Source organism: Semicossyphus pulcher, unplaced genomic scaffold, assembly GCF_022749685.1.
Source record: "Semicossyphus pulcher isolate SPU_LCO1_2020_fin unplaced genomic scaffold, fSemPul1.0.p SCAF_17, whole genome shotgun sequence".
NCBI classification, from domain to species: Eukaryota; Metazoa; Chordata; class Actinopteri; order Labriformes; family Labridae; genus Semicossyphus; species Semicossyphus pulcher.
Genome location: NW_027211681.1, coordinates 9,849,425 through 9,868,933, shown reverse-complemented (window position 1 = coordinate 9,868,933; position 19,509 = coordinate 9,849,425). Strand labels below are relative to the sequence as shown.

The 19,509-nt window shown below is 43.3% G+C and overlaps 3 protein-coding genes across 3 annotated transcripts; 1 reads left to right on the top strand and 2 right to left on the bottom strand.

Moving 5' to 3' along the window:
• Positions 1-2,915: 2,915 nt before the first annotated feature.
• On the bottom strand, positions 2,916-6,789 carry LOC138594488 (zinc finger and BTB domain-containing protein 5). The gene is made up of 4 exons (XM_069665591.1): positions 6,756-6,789; positions 5,739-5,952; positions 4,661-5,503; positions 2,916-4,336 (listed from the first exon to the last, which is right to left on the bottom strand). Exons 2-4 carry the CDS (start codon positions 5,946-5,948, stop codon positions 3,173-3,175), a joined length of 2,217 nt encoding a protein of 738 aa, XP_069521692.1. The 5' UTR covers positions 5,949-5,952; positions 6,756-6,789; the 3' UTR covers positions 2,916-3,172.
• Positions 6,790-7,608: 819 nt separating this feature from the next.
• polr1e (RNA polymerase I subunit E) lies at positions 7,609-10,836 on the top strand. The gene is made up of 12 exons (XM_069666534.1): positions 7,609-7,684; positions 7,969-8,072; positions 8,166-8,242; positions 8,337-8,422; positions 8,533-8,588; positions 8,693-8,837; positions 9,016-9,120; positions 9,263-9,359; positions 9,439-9,569; positions 9,661-9,742; positions 10,020-10,151; positions 10,582-10,836. The coding sequence occupies exons 1-12, from the start codon at positions 7,609-7,611 to the stop codon at positions 10,745-10,747; spliced, it is 1,257 nt and encodes a 418-aa protein (XP_069522635.1). The 3' UTR covers positions 10,748-10,836.
• On the bottom strand, positions 10,762-18,431 carry fbxo10 (F-box protein 10). The gene is made up of 11 exons (XM_069666533.1): positions 18,264-18,431; positions 17,217-17,846; positions 15,730-16,551; positions 15,391-15,540; positions 14,967-15,103; positions 14,252-14,322; positions 13,739-13,891; positions 13,284-13,634; positions 12,891-13,201; positions 12,594-12,781; positions 10,762-11,959 (listed from the first exon to the last, which is right to left on the bottom strand). Exons 2-11 carry the CDS (start codon positions 17,799-17,801, stop codon positions 11,779-11,781), a joined length of 2,949 nt encoding a protein of 982 aa, XP_069522634.1. The 5' UTR covers positions 17,802-17,846; positions 18,264-18,431; the 3' UTR covers positions 10,762-11,778.
• Positions 18,432-19,509: the final 1,078 nt, after the last annotated feature.

Sequence of the window (19,509 nt, the reverse complement as noted above, 5' to 3'; positions counted from 1 at the left end):
ACTATACAATCTTAAGCCTTCAACAGTAAAGAGACAAACATTGAGTCCTCTCATGGTTACACTATGTTAGGTATACAGAGAAACAAACACAGAAGTACTTCAGATTTGGCATATCAACAAAAGCCCGGCTTTTCAAGCTCCAGGGCGTAAGGCAGTGACTTTCATAATCAATTTAGGCCTTCAATATATTCTTATATTTTGGCATATTCAGACAGGGGTAATACAGTCAGTGCATTTTTCAGAGATTCACATTAACTGTTTATGCATAACAGCTTTAGAAGACAGCACAATAATAATCCTTAACAGGCCACTGTGTGAGACATGGAAGCCATTTAGGAGGTCTACATCTCTGCTCGCATCATAACCTTTAAAAATCATGATGATATCTAGGCAACCCTTTTTTTCAGAGGGTGGAGAAGGCTGCATGTGATTCGATTTGACTTCAGATTTCAGATTTAAACCCCCAGTGGTCATGTTAAATTTTGTGGCTGAGATTTTAAGACAACAACAACAACAGGGCAGCCTGTAGTTTAGCTTATGTTTACAAGGCATTTTTCTTCTGAAGTAAAAATTCAAGATTTTCCATGAAAATGTGATTTAAAATCCTCTTTTAGTACAGGCTGACAGTGTAATGACTCTACAGTACATTAAGGTGTCAAATGGAAATGGAAGCAATGACCATGTGTTTTCATTGACAGTGCAGGTGACACAATACAGCAAGCAAAGAAGTATACAAAAACATGCACTTAAAGGGGGGGTATTATGCTCATTTCAAGCTTCAAATTTCACTCTGTGGATTAGCTTAGCATAATTTACAGTTAAAAACACACTGGTGCTCTGTGCAGGCCCTCATACAGCCTCTGCCTGAAATGAATGTCAGCTCTGTCCTTTTAAAAAACCCCCGCCCCTACAAGCTCACTTTCTTCTGATTGGCCAGCTACCTGAAGCCTGCTGAGGCTGCACTTTGTGATGTCACAAAGTGCAGCATGTAGAAAAAAACTGTGTGAAACCTGGCGTTCACAGCAGCCTGCAGACTGAGCTGAGAGCTGATTACTCCAAACGTACTTTTACAGACAGATTTGAAACTTCACCCATGTTTAGTCTGGACATCCAACATTGTAGCATCATATGTTTTTAAATGTGAAACAGCATAATACCCCCTCTTTTAAGTGTTATTTTCTTTTGGTTCACTTAAACAGTACTCGACAACAACTTCAACTTTACCCATGTATATTTTCATTTCACAAACTGTAGAAATCATGTATAGATTGCGTGCTAGCAACAGCAGCTACAACCCCTTAGCTTGCAAACTCGGACCCTTGAGAGCTGTTAGAGTTGGATAATTGCAATACAGCAACGTTTTCACATAGTTCAACATTCCAGTAAACATTTTAGTTAGAAAAAAAATCTTCGTCTAAGTGCTTTTGTAATGAATGCAACATTAGATGTATAAAGATTCGTGTATAAAGCACTGGTATCAAGTACAGTATCAAACTCATAAAATACTCAATTCTTTTTGAGTTGTTTTTTTTTCTCCCCTCCAAGGGAAAAATGATGAAAGCAACCATATATGTGCAACATTTACCACTCCAAAGCGCCTCTTCTTTGCCTCTCTTCTTTGCCTTTTTTAATAATTGACTAACTATGCATACAAAAACACCAGTGACCGGTGAAGCTTGGCTGATGTGTGGACGGATGGTGAGTAAACTTGTTGGCCACATTGGAATTTTTTGTGGTTATTCGCAGTCTGTAAGCAAAAAGGATGGAAAGTAACTTAGTGCACTTCAATCTTCTGCAATTACAAGTTTAGCACATCATGACAAAAATAAAGTGCACTAGAAGCTCATTTTTTGTGAAGATGTTAGGTATAAAAAAGTAATGCATTAATATATTATTAGTTTAAAAAAAGAGACTAAAAAAGGCGAGTGAATGCAGATCTCCCCTACTTATAACAATACAGCGGTGGTGTAATTGTGTTTTCTTCCCCCCTGTAAACATTGAAACATATTTCTAAGAATCTATCTGGCAAGTGCAAATTGGGGTAACAGGTTGTTAAAAGCAAATTAAAGTTTCTCAAAAACTTGTACTTGTAAAAATTACAGCTATAATGTTAAGACAAGACTTGGTGGCTGAAATGTTTTTTTTTTTTTCAGTTTCTACCCTGGTCGACCCTAACAACCACCTCAAATTGAATCACTTCACTGAATAAAAGAATCCAATTAATATCACAGGTCCATTTGACAATATTTTTTTTTGCCTAATTAGGGCAGATTACAAAAAACAATTCTGTCATTTTTTTTGTTGGTCGAACTAAGTTACAGATTTTAGGGTCCACCTCACAGGAGTGAAACTGATTCAATCCACCTTTTTGTACAGTACAGTTAGTATGAGGAGAACAAAACCATCAACAGTACAGAGTTATATCATATTATTTAGGGCTCAAACTGACTCTGGATCAGTTAGCTGTCAGTCTTTATGACCATTGCCTTTGCACTGAACGGGGCAAAGTCATTATGTTACAGTGCTACATGTTTTACAAATGTGTAATGAAAAATCTGCACATATGCACACTAATTTACATGATAGTTGTGGTAAATGTTGCTGCACAGCTGCCTCTGATCTGCACACGCTCAGATTGAGTGTTTGGTTATTTTAGTTTACCACACCTCGAGGAAAACCTCGATAGTTCTAAGGCTCACTTAACACAGACACGGCCCACATGATATCATTTAGATACATAATTTAGTCAACAGTGTGGCAGCTTTACAAGCCATGACTAGACTGGCCAAGGTCATACTATGCAAAGTACATATGCTGCATTGACTGGTGGAGAATCCTCATAATGCTCTAATGATATTTGAACAGGAGAGCATACAGTGTAAATCTATGGTTCTCTATGATAAATATGTGGTACATTTGTATGTCCTGCATCCCTATGTTCTTTCTACATGCTTAATTTTTCCACCTTAACATTTGAGTTTCTCCTGGGAAAGAAAATGTCTGATTACATGACCATCCTTTTCTTTGGTCTGGGATCAGGACTGGTTAGTTTGGACATAACAGCTGATAAGATCCAGCTGCTCTGTCACAAATCAAAAACATTTTTGGGACTTCAAATCTTTGATGGTTTCATCCTGTCTGCCCACTCTACTGTGGTGCAGTCATCTGTGTCCTACAGCAGGCCGTTAGACATGTTGCTGTTCTGCCAGCGCAGGCAGGTGGTCTTGGAATGCTTGTACAGGTGGGACGATTGACTGAAGCGCTTCCCGCACTTAAGACACGCGTAGGGTTTCTCTCCTGTGTGCACGCGGATGTGTTTCTTACAATCAGTAAGGGTGAGGAAGGTTTTGCAGCAGATTTTACAGGCGTATTTCCGAGCTCCCTCGACCACCAGGACGTTATGCTCCGACAGAGCCTTCTTACACTTTGACAGGACGTCGGCTGAAGCTCGGGTCAGCTGAGGGGGGAGGGAGGTGGGCCTGCTACTGTTCATCTCATATCCACCGCTCTTGTTAAGAAGCAGAGGACTTGTCAGGTTTGAGGAGGAGGAGGAGGCGGCATCCTGGAGGACACCACTCACTCCTTCTTCTCCTCCCATGCCAGCGGTCATTTTTGGAGCGATACGTCTGTACCCTGGGTAAGCAAGAGCAGCGGCACTCGCTCCTCCGGCCCCTCGTGATGGTCGCCCGAGGGAGTGAAGCCCAAGACTCGAGCGCTGAAAGTCCAAACTGAAGGGATCTACTCCTCCACTACAATTCCCCCCACCTCCTCTGGGGTTCCCTATCCCATCATGCAGGGGGCGGAGGAATAAGGAATCAGCTTGTAGGTTGTCTCCAAAACTGTTTCGACCCTCTGCAGTGAGTTGACCTGACTGCAGAAGAGAGGAAGAAGCAGCTCCGGATGTCCCAGCAGCTTCCTGTCTGAGCAGGAAGTGATGTGCTACTGCATCACCAGTTGTTGTGTTTGGGAGTTCATCCTCTCCAGGAACCAACCCTGTACCACTACTTCCAAAATTCTTTGGGCTGAGAAAGCTAGAAATACTAAAACCAGGTTTGCCAAGTCCGTTGTTACATCCAAACCCTCCTCCAACTCCGCTGCCTCGTCCCATGCCGCTCTTAAGGAGAAGCTGGGAGGCGGGCTGCCGCAGAGAGTCGGAGCTCGGCTGGGGTTCAGAGGTGAAGCTGCGGTCGCTGCTCTCTGGGCTCAGCTCTGCCTTCTCCTCCTCCTCCTCCCGACCTCCGGGCTCAGCCGGGTCGCTGCCTTCCGCCTGCGATGTCACGTCGCTGATTTCATCTGTCGGCTCAGGCGAACTAAGCGGCTCTCGTTTGACCACCACCTACGTAAAGAAGAACAGGAGTTTTATCTGAGGCCAAATGAGATTTTTAAAAAGTCAAGTTACATGCAAAGACAGCAGCAGCTATACTAGAAAACCGTGATATGCTTCTGTATAAGTGGAAGATGCGTTTGTTAGTGTCCGTGAGCCTCATTCTTTACTGGCACATACCAATGGTCGAAGAAAACTTTTCATTTTAATAAAACAGTAAATCCAACTTGAAACACTCACAAGCAAACCTTACCAAAATAAGTAGTACAATAGATACAACTGTGAAGATTTAGCTTCATGGGAAGTCAAAATCAGCAAGTCAAGCCACACCTTTACCTTCTGTTCCTGCTCCTCCTCCTCCTCTGTCCCTGATTTGATCTTCACACCTCCTCTGTTGTCCTGGTGATCCTGCTCCTCCATGTCCTCTTCCTTGCTGACCCCTCCCTGCAGTCTCCCCAAGTCCTCCCCCTCACAATGTCCGCTGTCTGACTGGCTGGGCATCTGAGGATCATCTTGGGCAACTACCCCTACCAAGCCAGCGATAGCACCATCCAATTTGGTGTCATCCCCCATCTTGTGGGAGTCAGGTGAGAGGAGTGCTCCTTCCTCTCGCTCGGTGTTCACCCCTCCCTCTCCTAACAGCCCCAGGTTAGGGGCAGAGGGGCGCTGCCTCTGCCTGGGTCTCTCCTCTGACAGGCCCAGGCCCAGAGAGGGTTTGCGTTTGTGAAAGCGTCGGATTGGAAAGGAGGCTCTCTGTTCAATTCTACTTCCAACTATATTTCCATTTCTGTCCTCCTCCATCCCACCGAGCGCAGAGCTCACCAGGCTGAGCCCCAGCTGCTGCAGGAGGAAGGAGCGCTGCATCTTTGATGTGGCAGCGTTAGCTGCAAGGTTAGCATTAGCTGCCAGAGAAGGGTTCACCGCTAAATCTGCTACTTGCTGCTGCTGCTGTCTGTGCCTCTGCTGCTCCTGCTGAGAGTGGTGATGGAGGGGTCTGTCCGAGGAGGGGGACATGGGCAGGGTGCGCGTGGTCAGGTAGTGTTTGCAGGCCTTGACTACATTGTTGAGGTGCAGATGTGAGGCTGCAAGAAGGATATCCATGACATTGCTCTCCCCCAGCATCAGTGTGGAGGTGTACATCATGTCCACTAGGGCAGCAAAGGCTTCAGCTGTCACCACCTGCAGGTATACCAAAGGTCATTGATCTTTTGCCACTGAAACAATAGCTAGAGACAGTTTAAGGCATGTCAGTAGTTTTTTTAATTAATAATTCTGCCTGCATTTAAGTTGAAAAGGCACTCTCTCCTGACCTCCTTCCTCTTATCACAATCATAATCACACTCTCACATCCACAAACATTAAAGTAGCATCATTGTCATTCTTTCCCTCTTTTACACATTTTCAAGATGCTTACCTCACTGTCCAGCTGGATCATGTTCATGCTAGCATCTCCCTCTGCAACAGTAAACAGGGCTCTGAAGTGGGTGCTGCAGGCTGCCAGCACTGAGCGGTGAGCCTTGAAGTGTCTGCTGCCCACCACGATGACGCAGTCGCACAGCTGACCGTGGACACGCTGATAGTTGAGCTGCTGGAAGATCTGCTCAAAGTGGCCTGGGAAATCCATGGCCCTAAAGACAGGAAAAGGCAACTGTTCTAAAGTTGAACTGGAAATGTTTTTTAATTGACATTTTATGCTTCCATTAATGAAATTTTATGCTTATCTCTGTCATGTGTTGCAGTACATTGCACATCTCTAAGTTGTGGATAGTTGGTAGGACAAAACCAACAATTTGAATACATAGCTTTGAGGTTGGGAATACTTTTGTAAGTAACACACAAATTGAAAGATACTGAAATAGTTGCCGACTTAGAGTGTGATGATGGAGGCATAAAATGAGAGTAAGGATGGAATAGATTAAAGTAAGGTGGGGTAACGAGGAGGGATTTAAACAGGTGAAGGTATACTTCATAGACCAGTTTTGTTTGAGAAGTTGTTGTTGTTACTGTGTTTTTAACACATAAAAATAAAAAACTGTAGTGGGGGTGAAGTCTGTGGTTCTACAAAAAAAGAGGGCCTAGAAAACTTCATGGGTGATTAATTAATCAGCACTGAGAGCAATGTTTTCAGTGAGCTTTATTCTTATTATAAAGATATGCTTTGAAATAACTTGTACTTAAGCTGGTCAAACTGTTCACTGGTGCTTAAAAGTTTGTAGTAAACATGATATCAGCATTAATAACACAGTAGCTAACGTTTCAGTAATACAGATTGTGCCCTGTACTTTAGAAACGCAAATTCTTCATGTAGTAAATAGTTACCTAGCAACAATAGGTTGACTAACACGGGAATAGTTTTCTATCGTAACTCGCTAAATTAGCAAAAACACAGCATTTATTTTGTTCTTAGAAAGCCCGTAATGACTCACATTACCTTGAATTTTCCGAAAGCGTAGATAAAAAGAGGCAGAGACGGGGCCTTGACCAAAAACTGACTAGGCTAAAGTTAGCTGGCTACCGACCAGAAAACTGTCTGTTAGCTAGGTTAGCTAAAACACAAGCAGTAGCTAGGATACGGTCACCTGGCTGGACCGAGTGTCTGCAACGAAAACGGGTTTTCCATCAAATGTAGCTTTACACGCCCCACATCCCCTGCGGTCCACACAACCTGATAATTCACTCGCATGTGATGGTTACACTGAGGGGGCGGAAGCTGACAGTGATGTGAGGTCACTCACGGCGGCTGTTTGTCTCGAGCAGCTGGACACGTCTGATACTGTCAACCACGCAAACACCGTCAGATATCACAGCCGTTTATAAGACAGAGATACTGACTATTAGTCGCTATTCGTGTCCGTCATATATTTGTCATGATTTCTAATTATTGTACACACTCAGACGGGTTTTTACCACCCAGACTCACAGGGTGGCGCTGTGTTTCACTTCCATGTTCATGACCTGGACGAGGTGAAAAACTGCAGTTATGCGTTTCACCACAAGATGTCGCTGCCACAACCTCAGAGCCAGTTTAACCAAAGAGTTTGTCAAGATAATGCATCCATCCTATCATGGCAACCTGCCGAAACTCACCTTGTGTCTCTCTTATTACAGTGTGTCAATAGTTTGTTTCATAAATCAATGTCATCGCATACAATTTGGACACTAAAAGTATATATATGTTTTAATTATCCTTCTGACTGAATGTGCTTTGTACGACGGCTTAAACTAGTGTTTTTGCGAAGCCCAAATTACAATGGAGTGAGACCTCTTGCCTCTCCCAGAAACTCATGACAACAAATATGGCTGCCTCCTGCTCGTTGGTGTGTTGTGAAGAGGAGAGAGACTCGGATAAAGCTGTTATTGGTAGCTATCTTACATTAAATTGCTTTCGAAACTTCTTTAGGAAAAATGTTATTGTAACCGTGCCTGTTAAAGTGTGGTATTGCTTGTCTTTTTTATTTAAACAGTCATCTGTTTTGCACACGTGGGTGCTTCTTAGCAGCAGGGCTAACTTAATGTTAAGTGTTTTAGTACGTGCCAAAATATACTATAATTTTGTTCTTATGCTTGAATTGCTTGTACTTACTACTCGCATCCCAAACGTGTGTTAATGGTAATATTTTCCATTGTGATTCTCCATCTCACAGTTCGCTTTTCAAACGGCAGCGTCAAAAATGCAAACAACCTGGATTTCACGATGTACAAAAATGCAGATGAGAGCAACCCCAGGAAAAAGAGCAGACGGATAGTGGTGAGAAATATGCAGTGCTTTCGTCCTTAGCAGTTTGGTTTTAAGATGAATTGTTTAGCTAATGATGCTGTACAATGTGTTCCGCCTGACCAGGTTGCTGAATCAGACAGACTGTCTTATGTTGGAAATAATTTTGGAGCAGGGTCCCTGAAATGCAACAATCTTTGCAAGTAGGTTAACAGCATATCGTGGGATATTCTGACTGAAATGACCATCTTTGTGAAGATAAGTTATAATAAAGTGTACTGTTTGGTGTCTGTTTAGATATTATGTAGGAGTGCTGAACAAGCAGACTATGCAAATGGAAGTGCACAGTGCTCAGCTGTTTAACATGCAGCCTGTTGTACCAGGTAAGGGGGGGGGGGGGGGGGATCACAATCATGTATTGATTATGATACTGATTTTAGTATAAAGTGCTATACAAGTGCATATTATGGATTTACAATGTTTATTTCATAAGGTGAGGCCACAGAGACTGCTACTGCCCAGGACACTACTCAGACATACAGAGACAAGGTATGCTGATTTATTTTCTTTTCATATAAGATTAAATAATTATAATCAAAGATCAAATAAAAATAACCTTGATAATATCTTAACCTGTTACATTTCCTCTTCAGCTTGACTCTTTGATTGAGGCGTTTGGCACCAGCAAACAGAAGAGAGCTCTGAGCTCACGCAGGATGAATCAGGTTGGCAGTGATACCCTGCAACAAGCAGTGGCTAAAGCTGCCAGTACTGTGATCGAGCAGAAGGGTCTTGAAGGTAAGATACACAGTCAAACAGATATGGAAGGCAGTAGTTAAAAGTCATCAGGGGAATTTTCTAAATTAGAGGTTGGGTAATAAAGAAATAAAAAAGGTGAAGCTAAATATCTGTTGCTTCTGTTCTTGTGTAATTTTATCCATCATCATTTTTCTTTCTGACGTCTCTCTCTCCTCAGTTCTACAACAAGAAGTGGCCGAGTCCCAGGAAGACCTGGGTCTCCACCTCCCTCCCTGCACGGCAGACGCTGACGAACCTGAGAATGTCTATCTATTTGACGATCGTATCCTTATCTTCTTTGTGTGTGCCAAAAAGAAATTATTATAATGAACTGTGGATGTTGGAACTGGTGGTCAGGTGGTTGGAGGTTAAAGCTGCAGCTGAGGCAGTTTGTTCAGGTCTCCTTCCTTAATCAATGTCTGCAGTCCTGACTCAGGTAGAGTTTGAAGCTTTGGAAGAGGCTGGTTCCAAGATGGCAGCACTCACCTCAGAGGAGCTGCAGAAGATGAGAGAGGACGGAGGGTATGATGAAAACATATACACATATGCTAGTACATTTTATTAAGCTGGCTCTAATTTGTTTGTACCTTTTTTATCTTAGATGTTTAAGTGTTATGAAGCTCCTAGAGAACGTGCCAACTGTAGGTGAAGCCAGAGATAAAACGGTACGCTGTGCCTTCTACCTCTCTCTGCTGCTTAAACTGGCACGGCAGAGAAGCATCAACCGCAAGTGTGAGTAATGGTTTCTACCTTCAACATACATACACAAGTCATAAATGTCTCTGGAACACAAGCTAATAGTTTTTAATGTCTACATATACAGTTGGACAGGAGGAAGGCTGTCCTCGCATCATTCAGAACAAACTGTTCCGAACATTCACAGTGGAGACTTTCAACAATGGCAGGTATGATGGGGATTTTTCATGTTCACTATCTTGTGAATTATCTGCATGGACTGCATCTGCTCTGCATCTTTTATATATTTAGCACCTTGTGAATGTATTTGCCATTACCACAGGGGTGTAATAGGGATTTGATGAGGTTTGATTACATTTTCATATAATCCTCTCTTGCCCTGTTCTGCTCTTGCATTTCTTCTATCATTACACAATAGTGTTATTAATGTTTTTATTGATGCTAATATTAAAACTGTACTTTTTTTAATGTGCATTTTCCTTTTAGGGTCCAGAACATGGTGTCTTCATCAATGCGCGTCAAAATAGCAGCTTTCTCTCTCGCCCTGATGTTGCATATGGGTCACATGACTGCGGATCTCACTTTACTGCACCGTGACCTGGGAGTCACGGAAGCTAGGTAAGAAAAACAGTTAAGGGCACGGTCACACATGGCAAAAATTCACCTCATGTTAACTTAAATTCTAAACTTTTAATCTTTGCTTTTGATGGCAAAGTAGCATCTTAGCTTCAAGTGGAGTTTAAGTTTGCCGGAATTGCGCATGTCTGTACATGCCTTAAGTCTGCATTTGTATACGAGAACTATCTTTTGATGCGTAACATAATATGTTGTATGCATCACACAAATGCATTTAACATAAAAGTATATGATAAGAGCACAGAATTCATTTTACTGTTTAAATGACACCAAATGATCATTAAGGTCAATCGTTTCCTTTCAGCTTTCATGTTTTTTTTCGATGATGATAATCACACCTCATGAAACATTGTCAGTATGACATAAGAATTCTGCACATTTACAGTTACCAATACTTTGTGTTGTCCCCCAGAATGATTGAAATAGCAAAGTCAATGGGACTGACTTTAATAAAGGTGGCCCGGGGGAAGGCGGCCGAGGCTGGGCAGCATGGCGAGCACAGGCAGGCCGCTCTGGTGCTACCTCTGGTCAAATATGATCAGTTCATGGAGAGACGGAAACGCAAGAAAATGCACTGAAGATCAAGATGACATTTAAGAGTTAAGAGTGTGGAAATGCCACAAACAAGAATTGTTTAATAATGCATTTTGTGGACAAATAAAGTTTGTTGACCTTTAAAATTGTACATGATATTCTTATTTAATGCTTACTGTACAGGGTACAAATAGAGTGATGAGCTGTAAACAAATTCTAGATGAGAGAAAATATGTAGCGTCGACAGATAAAACATAAAGGCACATTTGTAGACAGCACATATTGCACATTTACCTTGGATAACTGGCTGTAACCAGGCGAGTATGTGTGGTTGTATCTTCATGTGCACTTTCAAAAATAGTCTGGAATGATAACTTCTGTCAGCTGAAGTGCATCACATGTTCAAACCAACATGGAGGACATGATACAAAAAACACAGACTCACCAGGAAGCAGAAGCTTAAGTTTGGCTTTGTGTTTTCTTTTTGTTTTGCATATACACCTCACACTATGATAACTCCTCCCCAAGCTACAATCATTGATTGATTAAAATGTCAAACAAGGCACAGCTTTACTTTGAAACATGGTTGAAGCTGGCGTCTCTGAAGCCTTAGACTCCTGTTAGGATTTATAAATGTGCACTTCCTAACAAGGGAGCAAACTAACAAAACAACACAGTCTACAGCAGGTCTGTACATAAATAAGAAATCTGCACGATAAAGTGATTCAGTTAAAGCTTTAGCATGGGGCATGGAGGGTGATGATGCATGAATGTCTCTTACTCCAGCTTCTCTTCGTTAGTCCGCATTTGATGAGTGCACGGGAATTTTCTCATAAAATTACAAAAGTCAGATTTGAGATTTACAAAATGTTGTGCGACCCTCATACTCTGGAAGGTGGATGTCCCCTAAAGTGGTTAAACTCCGAGCAGCCTCTGACTTCTTGGAACAGTTACACCCCCTCACCAGGAGGGCATCACTAAAGAGGGTCTTCTCTGAGGAAGGTCCGAGTGCTCCAAATCAAAAGTGACGTCTTGTGAAAGTCATTTACATGGGTGTCTATGTGCTGGCCAGTGTTCACAGGATGGAGCAGAACATGCTGCCACTGTGGCAGCCACTTTCTACTGTGGCGCTGATCCTGGTCGTCATGGAAATTCCAAGTCGTGAAGGATATTGTGATGAGGAGAGGCCAGACGGGGAGCTGGCCAGTGGACGAGGAGGAGGGTTTTCCAAAACCCAGGAAGGAGAAGATGCACAGCTACAAAATGCAAAGGGATAAAAGAAGCTGTAAATGGTATTTTTTATAGAAAAACTCAGGAGCAGGGAAGATATGAAGCATACAACAGTCAACTTATTTTGTCCACTTGTAGGCAGCAGAAACAAGTTGTAAGAACAATATTGAGATATCACATTTTTAGTTAATATATTCAGTATTGTAGCCAACAGTTCTTTATTTATGCATCCAACATTAACTAAGCAACATTACTTTTCACATAATTCATTTGAAGTCATGTTTCTGGCCATTATTAACTCTCCTATTAGCCAAGTTCTGCTCTCTACTTTGTCCTGATAGATAATGCATGCCCCACTGTGTTCACCAGCCAGTTGCCACTGTGCCTGTCTAACATTAGGCTCTGCGTAGTGCCCTTTTACACTGAAAACTAAGAGAGTGAATAGAAATAATAAAAGGTGCAATGTGAGCTGAAACTCTCCAATAGGTTCAGTAAATCTGACGTGATAATTCAGTTATTTCTTTCAAATTGTCTCCATATTATCATGGAATATAATGTTGTAAAAATAAATATCATAGCTGCTTGAAGTGTGAGGACAATGACCATAAAGCTACTGGTGGTCTTTTAATCTCTGGCTCTTTGTTTTCATTTCCTAGTTACCTGTTGTTATGCCTTAGAACACTGTTGTTGCGAAACACACAGCTCTCATTGCCAGGATCCATATGTAGCAGCGTCTTCTTGTTTCCAGGGTGACCCTGGAACAAGAGATTGTCATGGACAACACCTTTTACCGGGCCTAGCACAGCAATGCCACAGCCCTGTGCTGGTTGGACGCGGTTGCGTAACACCTACAGAGAAAAATGATAAAACCATAAAAAGTGATGTGTTAATATTAAATTAAACAGCCATGTTCAGTGTTGTAAAAGTGGTCTGGATTCAGGCCACCATCAATCTCACCTTGATGTCAGCGCTGCCAGAAACCTGGATCCCATATCCACGGTTTCCAACCACATCGTTCTCCACAACCTGCCCGTTACCACTGAAACTGACACCATGGCCACTGTTTTTATAGATGCCGTTACCACGAAGCTCCACTCGACAGTCTTTCTCCACAGTAACACCGCCTCGACCATTTTCAAGAATGCAGTTTGTAACCAGTCGGGTCAGCTGACTGCTCTGCAGCACAGCGATGCCAGTGCCACGGTTACTGTTTACGAGGTTGGCAAAAACATTCAGGGGCTCGCTGCTCTTCACGTAGAGACCAACAGCTACAGAAAGAGAGAGATGGAGAAGACATTAGAGGCAGGAAATGAGTGACTTGTCATTTTCTTTCAAGATAATTTTTTTTACCTCCATTATAATTTATGCAGTTGCTCTCCACCAGGGCCACACTGATGGAACGCCGGGCAGAGTGTCGCTCATCCTCACTATCCAGATCACTCTCCCATGCGAACAGCTCGCCCTCTTCATTCAAGTTCTCCTGCCCTTCTCTGCCTTCTCCCTCTACCCCTCTCCTCTCCCCGCTGCCCTCTTCTCCACCCATCCTCTCCTGCCCTGGCCAGTTCCCCTCCCTGGCCTCGATGTTCTCTGGGTCCTTCCTGCAGAACACGGCCAGCCCATACATACAGTTATGGGTGATGTAGTTTCCCAAGAGCTGCGGGAGGCTTGATGACATAACCCACACGCCACAGCCTTTGTTACCTGAGGAAACGGGAGGAAGAGGGGAAAGGAAACATCTGAGGTAAAGTTTAGGTCAAAGATGAGCTGTTATGTCAAGATAAATGTATGATGCTTAAATTACATACAGTAGACATGGTTTCCCTCAATAAGCCCGCGGCCTCTCTCTCCCACCACGACACCGTCTGAATACCCATAACAGATGTAGTTGTTCCTCAAGATGGGGTCACCTCCTCTGCGGATGTCCACACCGCCCCACTGGTTCTCTTTGATCACATTCTCTGAAATTAAAATTAATTTACATGTAAAAAAGAAACCCCAACAATGTTTGGTGCTTTTATTTTCTGTACGTGGCACTTTAAATACAGGAAAATTAAGAAGCAATTTGGCATGCTGCATGTTACAATTACAATGTTACACTTTGATTTAGCAGACGCTTTTGTCCAAAGCGACGTGCATCTTAGAGTTAATACAACACAACGATGAAGACAGGAGGGAACGAAGTCAGTAAGTGCCAAAAAACAGCTTCAAGTGTGATCGGACACTGGTGCCAACAGGCAGTGCACAGGGTGTTTTTTTAAAAAATAATAATAATAATCATGAACTGTGGAAAAAAGGGTTAAACGGATTCACACACACACCTGTTATCATTCCTCTGCCATTCTCATTTATAGCGATCCCTGCCGCCTGGCCCTGGAAGATGTGATTCCCACTGATAAAGAAAGTGAGGAGAGATTATGAGTGGAACAGGAGCAAATATAAAACAAGTACAGACTCAGTGTAGTACCCTTTGAAGAAACACTGTGCTAGGCTTTCTTATTAAAGTTACAAACTGCACCCTTAGAATCTCATCTCCCAATATGAAACACTACTTATACTCCACCTGGCCTGCAAATATAACACCCTTGCACTGCAGCAGTCAGTGATGGGGAAGCTTGAGTGAAGTATTAGTGCATGCTAGGTGTACAAAACTCCATCATTGCAGATGTTTAGAAGAGTGAAATACAGATCTGAGTTAGGTATTGAGCAATGTTTTACCATAGCTTTTTTACCCAAATATGTGCCACAGAAGGAGAGGCACAATAAAAGGATTGGTAGCTGCATTCCATTTAGCTGCCCCAGTCTCTATGTCCTGGCATTGCGCACGCTGGCTCACTTCCACAGTGTACTGGCTTACTGGGAAACATCTGTTGTGATGAGTCACAAAGGCCTGTTGTAGTGATGCTTTCAAACACTGAGTTCTGAGGAATATTGCTTTAATTTGATGCACTAGAAAAACAAATATCTCAGCTCTCATACCCCCTTTTAATTTATCTTCACTGGATGAAAGTTGGATGTTTGTTATGTCCCACCTACCTGACCACTGGATTCCCACTGAAGAGAATGTAAACGCCTGCTTCCTTGTTGTTGAAGATCTGGTTGCTCCGAATTGAACCTTTGCCATTGCCAAGGACAACAACCCCTGAACGCAAACCACTATGTATTTTGTTGCACTGTGGAATGAAAAGACAGAATGAGAGGGTGAAAATACTGCAGGAAAGACAGCTAACCTAAAAGCAGTCACATTTTGAAATGTACCTTCTATTGTTACAAGCACTTATATCAAAGGTAAGCTTCTTAACATCACTTCTATTTCCCTTCACATCTTTTTTTTACATGACAGCTAACCGTGAGATGCACTTGAAAGCACTGGGAAAGCTTGCAAGTGAACCTTGTTTTCCAAACATGTGAATTGCTTGTGTCTTCCATTTGTCTTAAATAGAAAATGGAGCAGCCTTACCACAATGATGGGGTTAGCCCCTTTTCGGATGTCCATCCCCGCCTCCCCGTTCGAGTGGATGTTGTTTTCTGCGATGAGGCCCTGAGCAGAGAGGCGCAGGAACACACCTGAGGCACGGCACTCACACACCTCGTTTCTCAGCATCACTATCTGAAGGAGGTGAGAGAGAAAGAGAGGGAGCTCAGGTAGCTCTTTGAATAGGATACTGGTAATTAATTACTCACGATCTGAACAACTTCCTTAACTTGATACATGACTGAAATGGCATGCGGCCTTTGAAAGTTAAATGTGTTAAGTGAGATTTCCTTTGTCTGAAAAAGTTTTTTTAAATGTATTTACTGTGGAGTTCTGGATGCAGCGGACAGCATAGTTCAGCCCACGGAAAACATTGCCCTCCAGCCGAGCCTGTCCGTAATTAGACAAATGCACGCCACCCTTCCCTTCCCTGAAAAGGCAGCGTCTGAAGATACAGCCAAGAGTGGATGCTGCCAACATCTGAGCCACTGGGTCCCTGTCTAATTCCTGCTGAAGGGTGAGGGGTTCAGGGGTCACAGATGGAGGATCCGGAGAAGAGGCCAGTGGCACAGAACCATCTGGCCGAGGCTTGAGCAAATGAGAAAGGCCATGATGGTTGCATGGGATTTTGTAATCTAATGTACATACGTTTTTGGTATAGTTAGTTCCTCCTCCATCTCTGTTCTCCTCCTCTCCCTCACTGTGTTCACCATCACTCCAGCAGTCTTCAATCACTGTACCCTGACACACTGTGTCCACCCCGGTCCTCCTCTGAAAGTCTTCCAGACTCACAGGCTCCTTTTTGACATTAGCACCCGGTTGCTTTTGCCCACCAGTGGACCCAGCAAATGGAGGGCTATTGTTACTTCCAGAAACACCACAAGACTGGAACGTCCTCGCCAGGGCAGCCAAGTGTTTACAAGCCCAGTTCCTTTCTGAAACTGGGGGCCCTTCGACGGTCACCGAAGCAGTGTCACTTCCCGAGAAGTCACAGCTGTCAAATAAACTGAGGACGACACCCAGCAGGTGGGCTGAGCTGCCTTGTGAGAAGGAGCAGAAGCGAGCCTGGCAGGTTCCTGGGCCGCGGATTTGCACCTGAGCGCCCTCAAAGTTGCAGTTATCGAGTTGGACGTGACCCCATGACGTCTAGAGCAAAGCCAGGAGAGAGAGGTGATTCAGACAGATTCAGCAAGAAAGAAAAAATAACCTAATTACACCGTTTCAGGATATTTGAGACTTGAGACATTTATTTGAACCCTTAATGAAATATTTAAGCAATATCATACATGCGTGAGTGCTGATGTACTGAATATCAGCATGGCTGTGATTCCATCATAGGCAAAAATGCATGTAATAAAGATAATCACAGCTGTGCTGATATTCAGTTCAACAGCACAACCTAAAGCATGATATATCTTTCATACAACTGTAATAAGCCTCAACAGATAATTAATTTTTATCTAATCATTAATTTGGCTACATTTTTCTGGACTTTTGCTACTTTGTGTATGTCTACACTTCCTGCAGACAAGCTACCTTATACTATGTACATTTATCTGTATGTGCAACCAGTGAAATAAGTCTGTTGACAGTTGCTTTGGTGGCCTGTGTGATTCTGAGGTTATAGCTTGATTAATTCAGCCAAAGACTGTTTGGAAGGACGTTTGCTGTAATGCTAGTTAATGAGACACTTGTAGAATGAGTGATGTTGTACCAGCACTCATTAAATGGCTGTTGTCCAATCAAATCACTTGGTTAGAACTATCTGTATGATGCTGTATAAAGAAAGCATAATGACTACCTGTTCTTACCTTGTAGACCACAGTGGAGAACCAAGGTGGCATGAACACCAGGTTACACAGCCTTGCAGTCGGACACTGTTGCTCTATACACACCAGGAGGGCCACCTCACCCAATCGTCCCAGCCCAACCAGCTCAACAGGTACCTTTAGTGCAACTTCAGCCTGCTCCTCGTATACCCCTGGATGGAGAACCACACGGTCATATGGCCCCACAACCCCAAGGGCCCCTCGCAGTGTCTCAAACTCGCATCCAGGCCCCACATGCCAAACCCTGCGGTCTTTTCGACGACGGAAAAAGAGGAGGCAAGCAGAGGACTGGAGCTCTGGCCCATTTTGAGTCCATGTCCGGGTGGCCAGGGCGTGCTGCTTCAAGGCCTCTCTCCAGGATGGGGGCTCCAGATGGGGCTGACTAGGCCAATTGGGATGTCGGCACTCGGGGCACCTTAGGCAGAGTTGTCTCCAGCGGGTGTTATCTAGGGAGATGACGAGCTCCCGCCAGGCACGACACACCTGGCAGCAGCGGCCCAGGTCAGGGAGAGGAAGGTAGGCTAGGATAACCCTCCACAGCTCCACAGGGAGGCTGCCCACGTCCATGGCAGCAGAGACACCGGCTGGGGAGCACCGTGACGGGAAGGGCACCTGGAAACAGTCAGTCACATGCGCACACGCACGCGTAGTTAGCGCAACAGGAAACCGCTCGCGCCAACCGTTACACAACAACAATAGCATACATTGGTCAAACAGATATCCGGTAATCAATGCTACCATGGACAGCTGTTACAGAGACTAGCGAGCCTTTGTTGTTCAAGCAGGAAAACAACACGCAGCGAAATATACATGATGAAAACGCCGTTATTGCCGTTATTTTTTCAGTTTACATCCTTAACTGATGCACTCAGACAATAAAACTGTGTTGAAAGTCAGCAAAGGTTGTTGACGGTTAGATAGGCCACGTAACTTAGCGCTAGTTATAAGCAAACCTTTTGTGTCCAACGTTAGCTTACAAAGTCACTAAGCACAGGAGAGCATTGCTTCCATCAAAAATAAAAGCCTTACCTTTTTAGCTCGCCATAGTTGGATGCATCAACGCATCTGCTTGATGTTCAGAGCATATATTCATCTTGCTATCCTTACATGGCTGCGATAGCGGCTTTTTCATCGCTGCTTCCAGAGTTCATAACAATTCATGATGAGTGCAGATGTGTCATCGAAATGGAGTTCAATTGCTTCCAGTTTACAGCAATACGCATCACGAAACAACCAGAAAGCTGCACCGTCTTCCGCTTCCAGAAGTGGGCGTTAACCTTAAGAGAAAGGACTGCTTTTACATTGTTGTTGACCACTTAACCACAATTGTGTTAATCACGAGTAATAGGCTATGTAGCCTACGTGTGAAACCTGATGCACGAAAAAGTGGGTGGCGCTTTTTCCCTATCCAAATCTTAGCTCTCACATTTCTCTCACTTCGACTATAGGGGCATCCCATGAGGGCACATTGTCTCACAGGTAGTAGGTGCAAAGGGCCAACTAATTTTCCAACATGTATCATTTATCTACTAGAAGGGCATCCAATAATATATTAGGCTTTGGAAGGGCACCTTAGAAGGCACTATAATTTTTTATTTACTACAGGGCATCCATGAGGGCACTTTGGCAGCGATTTTTCAAACATGGGGGCACCAAGGGGGTGAAATCCCCCCTCTGCCCCCCTCCTGAGTTTTGTCTCCATAAGTCAGGCTGTACCTGTTGAGCGTGAGGGCTTGGAGTTCAATTAATCGTCTTCCCTAACCTACTGGGGGAAGCCAAGTTAAAAAAAAATCGTGCTGGCTCCCGAGTAAATGGCTGTCTAATATCCAACTTAAAACTAACTTCACTGTAATTGTGCTATCCACAATAGTCAAACATTTTGTGCCTTATAATATAATATAATAATAAAAAAAGGTGTAGCCCGTCTCACTCACATTGTCATCGGCCACAAGTTGAAAAGAATAAACCATAAGATGTGTCTACATTACATATATTTTTCAGTATTGTTTAAAGTGCTGTAATTATCATAACAATAACAGTTAGAGCATTTAAAAGATATGTTATCTCTTTTCAGATAAGGATAAGTATTTTAGCAAGATAACAAGTAATTGTCAGAGTCATTGTCATGAATATTTTTTGATGATTTTCATGCTTTAAGTCATCGCAAATCATTTAGTTTTTATTTAACTGCCTTGTGTTTGAGGTAATTGACCTAATTTTCTGTCATCAATATCATCATCACTCATCTTGTGCAATGTGTACCTGAAGAAACCAA